The sequence below is a fragment of the Lacerta agilis genome, chromosome 13 (assembly GCF_009819535.1).
Source record: "Lacerta agilis isolate rLacAgi1 chromosome 13, rLacAgi1.pri, whole genome shotgun sequence".
Taxonomy (NCBI): Eukaryota; Metazoa; Chordata; class Lepidosauria; order Squamata; family Lacertidae; genus Lacerta; species Lacerta agilis.
Genome location: NC_046324.1, coordinates 2615251 through 2628552, shown reverse-complemented (window position 1 = coordinate 2628552; position 13302 = coordinate 2615251). Strand labels below are relative to the sequence as shown.

Sequence of the window (13302 nt, the reverse complement as noted above, 5' to 3'; positions counted from 1 at the left end):
AAAATTATATATTTCATGAAGTGCTTCTGAAAGAGTGGGAGGGATCAAATCCTATGAATATCTAGAGGCAATGAGCTTCAAACTCTGCACTAAAGACTAATTTTTAAAATTCCAATTTTTCCACTAAATCTTGTTACAGAGCAGATTGAACTAAATGAATCTTAATGCCTTTCCCATTTCAGAACTGCCTCATGGGGTGCCATTTACTTGCTGGTGTCAAGAGCAAGTAAGGCAATGTGATTTTGGAGGCTTTTTAAGGTAACAGAGATGGAGACAGGCATAAATTTTACAATAATGCCATGCCAAGTACTTTCCCATGGTTTCATTCCATGCTGCTAGTGTTGTCCTTTAAAGGTCTGCAAACACCCATGTGACCTGGTCTTTTAAATGTTATGAATGTGAAGATCACCTCCCACAGTGTTCCAGTAATGTCTGGGGTACGGTTATGATTGGGGTGGTGGGAGAAACAGAAGGCTTTCACCTAGCAACGGGGGCTGGGGTGGGGCACCCCTCAATGGAAAAGTGTGACAGAGCCTGCAACTCCCCAGCTGAGCAGCCACAATCCGGCTCCTGTTTGCAGGGTATTTGGGGCTCGCTCTGCTGGGGGGTAGAGGCCTTCCTGACCTCTAGCTGAGCGTCGCAAGGGAGCCCCGATGTCCCCACTGCTCGCCAGGACATCGGTGCTTCCACAGTCCCCTTTCTCAGCATTGTATAACACTCCTAAAACTCTCCTAGGCTTAAAAAAAAATTGCAGGCTGGGGTGGGGTTAGTAGAGAGCTGCTGTTTGGGAAAGCCAGCATAAAAACCACACATTATATCTGGCAACCCATGCACCCACTTATGAATTGTTAACAGCAGCTTAAGCAGGCTGTTGGAGTCCATGTCTGCCACATTACATTTTAGGTATTTAGGATTTCATTTATAGGCATCTTTCCAGTGGAGTAATTAAAAAATAAATGTGAAGACCCACAGCCCACATGCTTATTTTCAAGTGCATGCAAATTAATGTGAAACAAACGTGTAGTCAGCATACAAACAAAAATTGGTAGTAGATTCACCTTGCCATGAAGGTTACCTGAGCCCCCCAAGGGCAAAGATAGATATTGGATATATGTGTTGGAGGGGCTATAACACAGAGGACCCTGTTGGGACGTGTGAAATTCTTGCAAATGTGTGCACAAATTTTGGGAAGAGAACTTCCTGAAATAATAGGTGTGCCGATGCCTTTAAACTCCCAACTGTCTTTTATCAATACAGACTTAATAATACAGACTTAATTTGTAAACCACTTACAAATGTTCTGTTGGAAACTACTCGTTTTACCATATAACAAGGCTGGAACGAATTCTTGGGTTTCTCTTTAAATATTTTGTTCAAAATGTAATGGTTGTTCTCATTTCTGATAAATCGACTTATAAATTAAGGGTGCGGCTAAATCTATGGATTTTTGTCTCTATTTGGCAGCCTTTTGCTACTTATATAACAAGCCAATCACGGGAATGGCAATTCCTAATGAAATATGGCTTTATTTGGTATTTATAACATTTGCTTTGTATTCTTTCTGTATTGGGTTGTTTTTTGTTGTGACATCTAATTTAATTTGTAGCCTGTTGAAGACGTACTTTATGACGTAATGGCTAGGAACCCTGTTTAATTCACACACACACACACACACACACACAGTTTTTCTCTCCTTTTTTGCCAATTAGGTAATTTGTATTCATTTTCCAGATTTATAGAACACCAATGCCAAATTAAAACTAATTTAATACATTTTTTTTTAAAAAAAATGGCTTCCCACTCTCTATGTCAGATATCCCCCCCCCCCAATTACATGCTGGTTATATTACAAATTAATCTCCAATTAACATCCATTTTTAAAAACAAATATCCTTATCCCTCAGCTGTCCCTTTACCAACTCCTGCATATAGATTTAAAAAATTAACAATAATATAACAGGTAACACCAAGTGAGGTTATACTAATTTAGATTTTTCATTCTTCTTTCCAACTTGCAAGTAACTACATTATCTTATCCATGGTGGTTTCCATTTTCTGCCTGCTTGTGCAATCCATTACATTTGAAGCTCTTCTTTTCCATCCTCATTTATATGCAGCCAGATTTTCTCCTTTCATTGATGGCTCCCTGTTGTTGCTTATGTTGCTAACCTCTCAAGGCCATTTCTTGCATTCCATGGCAGCTGGCCCATAGTGTCTCTTCCTTGATTGATACTATCATTTCCAACCTTTCAAACGTAAGTTCAAATTTTGGCCTTTCATCAAATGCACACAGTTTTCTTTCACTTGTTTATTTTCTCCAGTAGTGCTTTCCTCACCTGTTTATTTTTAATCCGGTGGAGCGGGCAGAAATATCAAAGCCTTGGCAAATTCCAAATTAAACATAAATAAACTACTGATTTAAAAATGGAAGTGATATTTTTGTTTCACAAGCTGTGTGCACATTATACCTTTAAATCACAGTCTCCCCCCCCCCAAATAAATCTGGGCACTATAGTTTGTTAAAAGCTGCTGGGAATTCTAATTCTGTGAGAGGTAAACCTACAATGCCCAGAATTCTTTGAGGGAAAGAATGCAGTTCAAGTGTGCTTTACTGGTACAGTGTGTGCACACAACCTTAAAATTCCCAAGCAACACCAGCTATGAGGCTGTTAGGTTCATATGTCACACAAAAGTAGCATAGAATGGCAAAATGAATTGCAGCTGCAGGTAAATTGGTTCTGTTGGACATGAATTAAGAAGCACTACCAATAAATTACCAGATTAAATACAGGCGCTCCCCCTCCCCTTTTATCAGGGAGGGAGGTTATCTTCTGGGCCCCCGTGCACATAAGAAAAATCGTGTATGTAGGGAGCACCCTCTGTGCACCCTTTAAACACCCTCTCTTCCTATGTCTCCCCAATCCAGACAAAAAATACTGTATCCAAAAATATCTACAACTAGAAATGAACCTCTGGATCCATCTGGAGGCTGGAGGATGCATGGAAAAGCAGTGGCAACGGCTGAACTACTGCATGAATCAGTTAGAAGCAACATTGTTTTTTCCTCCCAATATTCTGGATGGTTTTCTTCCGTTTAAAATTATAAACAGCTTTGGAGGACTGCAGTGGGGGAGGATTGGAGGAAAGGCTGCGTAACCCTTCTGTGCCCCCAGATCATCAATTGCACACAACATCACTGCCACCTGTGGAAAAGTTTCCGTCAGTCTGTCTGTCTGGTTCAGAACACAGATGGCAACTACGGCTGTTAAAGGGATTTGTGTGTGCTACATGTTCTCTGAATCAGAGTGGTGGGTTGCTGTGATCTGGTGCCACCTGGTGAAACTCTACTAATGTTACAATCTGCTACATCTTCACCAATGCTGGAAAAACACTTTCTGTTGCAAGAGGCCTTTCGGTAAACTCTTATAGTTTTCTATTTTTTAATATTCTTGTAACCAATTTCTATATAAATGTTGCCCTGACATTCAAATACGTACATCCAAAAAATGTGTAACCTTTTGAAATAGTTTATTTTGCATAGTGACTAACAGACTGAGGTACAAATCTCAACTCTCCTGTGAACTTCTTGAGGGCCCCTAGGCAAGCCACTGTTTCTCAGCCTGTTCCCCATCTGTAATATGGGAGATACTCATACTACATACTTCCCTTACAGGGTTGTGAGAATTGCAGCCAGAAAATGGATGTGACATGCTTTGAACATTTGAACGCAGTACGCTCATGTTAAATGTTATTATTTTCCCTGACATTTAGTGTGCCCTCTCATCATAGCTGTCTTACAGGAAGCAGGATACCTAATTGACAGCTATTCAGATGCTGTAGTCTTTGCTTCCAAGTTTGTCACAAATACTGTGCTTTGTTCTTTGTTTGTTGGGGGTGGATTCCCTCCCACCCCCAATATAGCCTTGATGAATTACTTTGACCTACAGTGCCTGTGATTTTGCAAATCCAAAGATTCTGGGAATATGCATGGCCGAGTGTTTGCACAGCAAGAGCACATATAAGTGGCTTTCTAATGTAGTACAGCACCAACAGAATACATAAGGAAGTTGAGTCTTTCATTCTTTTTTTAAAGGCAGTTGTACAAAAAACAGCTAAAATGTATGTGGTCGTTTCTGCAAAGTGCCTCAATATCGTTGATAGCTGTCACCAGTGTTATGGAAATGTCAGTTTGCCTCCTTCCCCAAAATGCATTCTAAAAAAAATGGAGGGGGGGGGTACCAGCTCCCAGAAATAAATGGGAGGTAAAATTAGGTTTTTTGTTTTTAATTAAACACATTCTTTGCTCATTTATATAACATTTTCATTGTGGCACAGATTGCTAGAGGGCATTATATTATTTTGAGAAGAATTGTGGTATTTCACTTGAGGCTAGAAGAATTGTAGTATTTCTAACACTTGAGGCTAGACGAATTGTGGTATTTCTGGTCTCAAAATGCTTGTTTTTATTGAATGTTAATTAGCACAAAGAAGAATACACTTTCAGTGTTTTTCTTTTCCATTGAACAAATTGCTGTTACAATTACATCTGCTTTTTTGCAATAATGTTTTGGCAATCATTCTGCTTTGCCAGTAAGTATGTAGTGGTGCCTGTTTATAGTTTAACATTCTCTTTCTTCAGCCCACAGTCAATTTCTGTGTGATCTGTCACCCCTGCTACCAACAAACACTCTGGGGTGAGCAAGGACCAAAGATGAACCTAGTTTTTGCAGTCTGGCTGCACTGCCCTCTTGCTAAGTAGCGGCGTTTGCATGGATGATGCAAAACAATGTTTTGAGAGCACTCTGCCATCCAGAATCTGGCCTAATTGCCTTTCTCTCAAGCAGTCTGACCGTTCTTTCAGGTGTAAGGTCGACATTGTCTTCTCTGAGATACAGATTTAGAAACATTTTGAGTTTCTTCCTCTCTAGTCGGACCAGTACACTGTGACATTGCTGGTGATATCATTTATTTGGGTGGCGCCATACTATTTAAGAACTGTTCCTTGGAACAGATCCATAAGCATATAAAGGAAAAACTAAAGGTTTTTTATGCACAAGATTTACAGGCAACCCAGAAATCATTGTTGTATTTAATTAAAGTAAAACATATGATTTACCATTCTGTTCACTTAGGAAAGCATTTGTGGTTCTGCGTTGTCAGACTATATGCCCTCAGAGTATTTGGAGAGTTGCTACAGGAAAATTCCAGCAGAAAAGTGGCTTTGTATATGTGGCACTCAAACAACAGAAGACCTATACCACTATGTACTCTGCTGTCCTATGTATTCTGAACTGAGAACTTAGTACATTTGTGTACTATTGGGTAACATGCCTGATGTGGACAATCGAGTGAAGATCACATATTTAGTGTCTGGCTCCGATAAGTAGTAGTAGTAAGAATAAGAATAAGAATAATTTATTATTTATACCCTGCACATCCGGCTGGGTTTCCCCAGCCACTCTAGTTGGCTTCTAGCAGAATATTAAAATACAATTAATCAAATATTAAAAGCTTCCCTAAACAGGGCTGTCTTCAGATGTCTTCTAAAAGTCCGATAGTTGTTTATTTCTTTGACATCTGATGGGAGGGTGTTCCACAGGGCGGGCGCCACTACTGAGAAGGCCCTCTGCCTGGTTCCCTGTAGCTTTGCTTCTCGCAGTGAGGGAAATGCCAGAAGGCCCTCGGTGCTGGACCTGTGTCCGGGCAGAATGATGGGGGTGGAGACGCTCCTTCAGGTATACTGGACCAAGGCCGTTTAGGGCTTTAAAGGTCAACACCAACACTTTGAATTGTGCTCGGAAACGTACTGGGAGCCAATGTAGGTCTTTCAGGACCAGTGTTATGTGGTCTTGGCAGCCACTCCCAGTCACCACTCTGGCTGCCGCATTCTGGATTAGTTGTAGTTTCTGGGTCACCTTCAAAGGTAGCCCCACATAGATTGCATTGCAGTAATCCAAGGGAGAGATAACCAGAGCATGCACCACTCTGACAAGATAGTCCACAGGCAGGTAGGGTCTCAGCCTGCATACCAGATGGAGCTGGTAGACAGCTGCCCTGGACACAGAATTGACCAGTGCCTCCATGGACAGCCGTGAGTCCAAAATGACTCCCAAGCTGCGCACCTTTCCTTCAGAGGCACAGTTACCCCATTCAGGACCAGGGAGTCCTCCACATCTGCCTGCGCCCTGCCCCCCCAAAACAGTACTTCTGTCTTGTCAGGATTCAACCGCAATCTGTTGGCTGCCATCCATCCTCCAACTGCCTCCAGACATTCACACAGGACCTTCACCGCCTTCACTGGTTCTGATTTGAAAGAGAGGTAGAGCTGGGAATCATCCGCATACTGATGAACACCCAGCCCAAACCCCCTGATGATCTCTCCCAGCGGCTTCATGTAGATGTTGAAAAGCATGGGGAAGAGGACGGAACCCTGAGGCACCCCACAAGTTAGGGCCCAGAGGTCTGAACACTCATCCCCCACCACCACTTTCTGGACATGGCCCAGGAGGAAGGAGTGGAACCACTGTATAACAGTGCCCCCAACTGCCAGCCCCTCTAGATGGTCCAGAAGGATGTAATGGTTGATGGTATCAAAGGCCCCTGAGAGATCCAGCAGAACTAGGAAACAGCTCTCACCTTTGTCCCTAGCCTGCCGGAGATCACTGACCAGGGCGACCAAGGCAGTTTCAGTCCCATGATGAGGCCTGAATCCTGACTGGAAGGGATCCAAATGGTCCACATCCTCCAGGCGTGCTTGGAATTGTTCAGCAACCACCTGCTCAGTCACCTGGCCCAAGAATTGAAAATTTGAGACTTTGCGATAGTTGGCCATATTGGCCGGGTCTCAAGATGTTTTATTAAGAAGCGGTTTAATAACCGCCTCTTTCAGCGGGTCTGGGAAGGCTCCCTCACAGAGAGAAGCATTCACCACCCATTGGAACCCATCGACCAGCTCTTCCTGGCTCGCTTTTATGAGCCAGGATGGGCAAGTATCAAGGAGACAGGATGTTGGTTTCACTTTTCCAAGCAGCCTGTCCACATCCTCAGAGGTAACAGACTGGAATTGATCCCACGCAACTTGACTAGACAGAACTCTGGCACTCTCCCGCCCCAGCCCTGCTCCCATGGTGGCGTCTACCTCTTTCCGAATCTGAGCGACTTTATATCTGCAAAAAACTTAAATCATTGCAGGAGATCTTGGGGCCTTTACCGGTCCCCAAATGGCACAGGTGGTTCCGTTAAATTGCAAACCACCTGAAAGAATCTCCTGCTGCTGTTTTCTGCAGATGCAATAGAGGCGGTGAAGAAAGTCTTCTTCGCCGTTGCTATCACCATTGGTGGCCTTGACCTTGAGCTCTAACCTATGTCCGTTCCAATTCAGAATGAGTTTTCCGCCACCTGCACTCTAGCCATCGCATCGATTGTTTCATCACCCTCAGCTCTGGGGGAAACCCCAGGGCTGTCCGAGCTCCATGCAATCGTAGAGGGCGCTTCGGAACCAGACAGTCAATAGCCCTGGTTAACTCCACATTCCAGTGGGCCACCAGGGATCAGCTGAAAGGCCACCAACATGGGATAATGTTGCTAGATTTGTGGTTGCAGCCTAAAAACTGAGAAGAACATTCATCAAAGACAATGTGGTGGACTGCAAAGTCTGATCGGCAATGTAATATCAGAAATTTATTTGTGGGGGTCTGAATTTCAAGGTATAGATGTATAACTTGCTTATTGCTGTATTTTAACGGTGTGCCTATTCATATTCTGCACAGGTTGCATAGAACACTTTTATTTCCTTTTTGGTTGAAATGACCAGGATGGTCACAGCGACTAAGAATTAGTGTTCAGAGAGTGGTATTAGGACTCAGTAAAATCTGGAGTCAATAGCCTACTAATTATTTGGGGTTATATTCCACTTTCATTGGAGGTTGCGGGTGAATGACAGTATATTGTAAATGAAAGTGAAAGCAGAAGCATATAATTTCAGCTTTCAAAACATTTGCTTTAACCCTGCCCACCAAACCAAAAGAAAGGGTTTGTGTTGATTTTGTCAAATGCTTTGGCTAGAGATATGGTCGGTCTGAGATCTACGAAAGAGGCTATGGTTATCTCATATTATTAAACTGAAGAACACACACCCAGAGAAATATCCTAATTGCCATCTCTGACAGCTGATGACTGTTTTTCTTCATCATGAAAAAAAATCACATGATATACAAAGGTGTCACTGTTTGCAAAATAAGCAATTTCTTATGAAAAATGGCAACATGGTATATATTTAACACAGTGTCTTGAACAAATGCTTCTAAAATGCTTTACCCCTTTTCTTCAGCCAATTCTTGTTTCTCATCCTATTCCTACCTAAATACATTTCTTCACTTCTGATCTTTTCCTCTTTCCTTCAGCGGTGATCCCTCTGACTGATTCTGAACACAAGTTACTACCTTTGCACTTTGCGGTTGATCCTGGGAAAGATTGGGAGTGGGGGAAGGATGACAATGATAACTCCAAGCTGGCCAAGTAAGATCTCTTTTAAATAATTAAAACTTCAACACCTTGTGGACATCTGTGTGCCTAAAATGCCTGGTAACCTTTGATTAGCCTGCCCTTTTAAAATCAGTTTTTAGAACAAATAACTATATAGTTTTTGAGCCACATACATCTCTTGCATAGTTCACTAGCTGGGTGTGGAGTTTTGCCATCTACAAAATGCCAGTTGGTTGTCCCAGTCTGACAAGACCAATGTGAGGCTCCAAATTTCCCATAGCAAGCCCAGTGCAGTGCTACTTCTCCCCCCCCCCCCCAGCTTATTTCCTTAAGAGAGCATGGGGATCTGTATCTGAAAGTACCCTTGTTAAACCTGATGGGGTTTTTTCTGTTTCTCTTGATTAAGTGTGATTTACTCTATGGCTGTAAATTTTCAGTGATTATATGCTATGTGGTCTTTCCTCTTTTTCCTTCCTCAGTTTGATTCTGTCTCTGGAGGCAAAGCTTAATCTTCTGCACAGTTACATGAATGTAACCTGGATACGCATACCATCGGAAACACGGGTAACCCTTTTACTCTCCATAAGTAGCTTGAGAGAAATAGGCCCCGACTGTGTGATCTCATGAAAGCAGATGATCCTGGGTTAGGCTCCCATCACTAGCGCAACGGAATCCATTGCATCCTTGCTGTGTTGCTATTGGGCTAGGGGTTCAGGGAAGCTCCTTTGGGAAGGAGGGGCAGAGAGAGGCAAGGTCCAGGTCCCTGCCTCCCCAGAATTAATGCAGCACTTTCTGACACAAAAAATGGCCATGCACTACTGTAACTGTAGCAGCAATGGATTAGACTGTTGTGTTTTTATCACTGATGTTTTGTAATGTATTTCTAATGCTGTACACCACCCTAAGATGTTTTGATAAAGGGTGGTATACAAACTGTAGTAGTAGTAGCAGTAGCAGTAGCAGTAGTAGTAATAGACTATACTGTGCATGGATTAGAAAGGGAAAAGATGCAAATAAAGCAGCTGTCGTTCCTGCTGCTTTTGGTTGGAAATTCTGCCCTCTGTCAAGGCATATGAGGTGGTTGAAACTAAAGCATAATTGGCCAGCGTGTCTATCCATCGTCTGGGGAAAGGGCTGAAAAGCAGAATTTGTTTTGCTCCTTGCATTTGTGCAGTTCCACATTTGAGAGTGTGGATACTCAGGTCCAAATATCAGAACATTCTAGTGGTTTGACAAAAGTGTAGGGACTATCAAATGTGAGACTGCAAAGTTGATACCCAGTCAGGTGTAAGCAAATTAAGAGTTCAGCCAAATTTTCATGTGCACAACAGTGAGCTTTCGGGAACTGAATATGTTCTCTGAAATATCCCACTTACCTTATCATATTTGTTAATCATGCCTCTCAGAAGCTGCTTCAACACTAGTTTTTTCCCATAAAGAAGGAAGTTATTATTGCTCAGACATGCTCCAGCCAATCTTGAGTTATGTAGTCTGCTATGTGCTTGAAAATTTATGTGTTAATTCATTGTCCAGGACCAATTCCCATAAAGGTTATCATGTCTCAGTTTAGCTCCTGGTGATTAGTAGTACTTTTTATTTTACATGATAGGAAGGCTCTCTTGCCATTTCTATATTAGCGTTTTGAGATAATGAAATTGGCAAGAAATCGCACACATCATCTAATGAGAAATATGGTCAGGTGAACTGATTTTCAATCATTGCCCATTGTGAATAATTTGCAAGATTAATTTCATAGGTTGCCTAGTTGCTCATTAGGTCAAGATGATCTGCATGTTGCTTCCACTTCATATTTTCTTAAAATATATCATGGCAAGCACAATCTTTTATTCAACTGCCCTTTTTCATATATAGGGATGGTAATCTGAAAAAATGTTGATACTTTTTTTTTGCCTAGCATTAACTAATTTTCTTGCCCCAGAAGAGTGGGTGAGCAGAATTATGCAAGTAAAAACAATCTCAATTTCTTTGAGATAGGAGGATATCTGTTTAGGAGTCTTGGAAATGAATGTTTTGAAATGTGCTTCTATTGTTACACTGAAAATTACTTGCACTACATCCTATATTTTCAGGTATAAATGTGAATGGCATTGATAATTGAATTATTGCACAGTTTGCTTTTTAATCCCAGGTCAATTCTTGCCATCCTAATCATTTATATATATATATATTTAAATCCCTTACTAAATACCCAGAGGTTGGCTTCTGTATTTGCGTCATCTTTCATTTTGCATCTTTGATGCCATTTGTACCGGAATGTATCCTACAACATAGCCTTTCCACACAGAATGGTCATCAGGACTGAATTTTACTATCGCTATCCTCCATATAATCCAAAACAGTGTCCCATGAGCACTGAGCAGGAGTAAGCAAGGACCAACAGACCAGATTATTTCAGATATGTTGAGCAAGAGAACCAAGCATGCTGCATAAAAAATTCTAGGAATACTAGCTGATCTATTTGAAGAGAGAAATTCCCTCCTAACCCCACCACCCATCAACTTAAAAATCAGAAAACTTGTAATGAAGGGCATATCCATTCTATCTAACATCATATTGCAATGGTTCCTGATGTTTCAGATAGAGAAAAGCATACAAAAAGATGCGCTGTTTTCAGATTTGGCTTTTACCATCTTGAATATGCTGTGGAATTCACAGCAAACACCTGAAGTTTCAAGAGGATGACTTCCCAAAAGGACAGAGAGATTTGACAAGCTATTATAAACCTGGATCTAGGAAGTTTCTTCCAAAGATTAACCATCTGTTAATTTAATTGTGACCCCTTAATGTAATGACCTTATGTGCAGAGCCATTCTTTTGAAGACTTGCATTTTTCAAATGCTAAATATCCTGAAAAACTGCATTCAAATGTAGAGAGGATTTTACTGTAGGAAATCATTGTGTAAGAATAATTTCTAATTATTAACTTGCTTCTCTTAATAGGCTCCTCTGGCTCAGCCAGAATCTCCTACTGCGTCAGCAGGAGAGGATGTTCAGTCTCTCGCTGATTCCATGGACTCCGACAGGGATTCCATCTGCAGCAATTCTAATGGCAATAATGGGAAAAATGGGAAAGAGAAAGAAAAGCAAAGGAAGGATAAAGAAAAAAACAGGGCTGATTCAGTTGCTAACAAACTTGGGAGTCTCAGTAAAACTCTCGGCATCAAGCTAAAGAAGAATATGGGTGGGCTTGGGGGACTAGTGCATGGCAAAATGAGCAGAGCAAATTCAGGAAATGGGAAAAATGGGGAGATCATTGAGAAAGTCAAAGAGAAGAAGTCCAAGTCACGCAAAGGAAGCAAAGAAGAATCTGGCCAGTCTGCAAGCACTTCTCCATCTGAAAAGACAACCCCCTCTCCCACTGAAAAGACAAGCATTTCGCCTGTTGAAAAAATGAATTCTAAATCCCCTTCAGATAAACAGTCAGACCCATGGAAGTACAGTACTGATGTGAAGCTGAGCCTCAACATCTTGAGAGCCGCCATGCAAGGGGAACGGAAGTTCATCTTTGCTGGCCTCCTCTTGACCAGCCATAGACATCAGTTCCATGAGGAGATGATTGGCTATTACTTGACCAGTGCCCAGGAGCGCTTTAGTGCTGAACAGGAACAGAAGAGGAAAGAGGCGGAGAAGAAGGCTACTCTCAATGGATCGTCATGCAGGAAACTGGATCAAGAAATGTACTCAAAAGAGAAGTTGGAATCATCTCCTCAGGGAAGGGCATCACCAGTCTTGCCTCAAAGCCATACAACTCAACTGGTTTTAAAGTTTAAAGACCGTACTAGTCCCACACCAGGGTCATTTTCATCACCTAGCAATGGTGCCAAGAAAAGTGGACCCATTCCATTGTCTGCCCACTATAGCCATACACCCCCTGTTCAGAGGCAAAGTGTCATCCACTTGCACGATGTCAATTCCAAGCCATCAAGCTTCCAGGATGATACCTACAAGCCGGTGGTTGGCACCTTAAAAACATGTGCCACATATCCCCAACAGAACCGGTCATTGTCTTCACAGAGCTATAGCCCAGCCCGAATAGCAGGCATCCGTACTGTAAACACAGTGGAGTCACTGACCTATGTTATGCCTACGGACCACAAGTCACAAACATATACCAATGGGTTTAATACCAGTGACATCAGAGACTGCTTGGAATATGCCGATGAGGATGCACCGCAGACCTGGTTGAACAATGACAAAAATCGAGGCAGGAGCACAGTTAGCCCGATGTATTCAATCCAGCAGAACCGCTGCAAGAAGGAGAACTGCTCTTTTTATGGTCGCCCCGAGACTGAAAACTATTGTTCCTACTGCTATAAAGAGGAGCTGAAACGCAGGGAACAAGAAAGCAAGGGGCACCGACATTGAAGGTGATGGAGCTCTTCCCATGAATATTTATTTCCTCCATTTTCTTACTTGTAAGGTATGTGGCAATGGATTACAGGAGGAAGGAAAGGAGAATCCTGCAGAGGGATCTGTTGGGAGAAAGGTCCAGCTTATTTGTTTTTTCCCCTGCAGCAATGAAAAACTAAGAATTAATTTATCATAAAGAGTTTATTATTTTCCATTTTGTCAGTGTCTTTTTTACATATACTGGTAAGCTGAAAGGTTCTTTACTCCTTTGTCAGTGCTGTGTATACGTTTGGTCAAAAATTTACTAATGGTGCCTGAATTTACACTGACATCACTCAGGTAGTAGAAAGATAGGGAAAAAGTCATAATAACTGGAAATGTGGTATTGTAATAAGATGTGTCTGTCTCATTCTTTAGAGCCATCTCAGTTGAAGAAATATAACTTCT

General features: G+C 41.9%; 1 protein-coding gene across 3 annotated transcripts in view; it reads left to right on the top strand.

Moving 5' to 3' along the window:
• The window catches only part of OTUD7A (OTU deubiquitinase 7A), an 81125-nt gene extending 68056 nt beyond the window's left edge, over positions 1 to 13069 (top strand). For all 3 annotated transcript variants that reach the window (XM_033167194.1, XM_033167193.1, XM_033167195.1), the window contains 3 exons: positions 8403 to 8517; positions 8964 to 9048; positions 11446 to 13069. In XM_033167194.1, the coding sequence (XP_033023085.1) occupies positions 8403 to 8517; positions 8964 to 9048; positions 11446 to 12870 (1625 nt within the window). In that variant the 3' untranslated portion in view covers positions 12871 to 13069. The remainder of the gene's footprint in view (positions 1 to 8402; positions 8518 to 8963; positions 9049 to 11445) is intronic.
• The last annotated feature ends 233 nt before the right edge of the window (positions 13070 to 13302 follow it).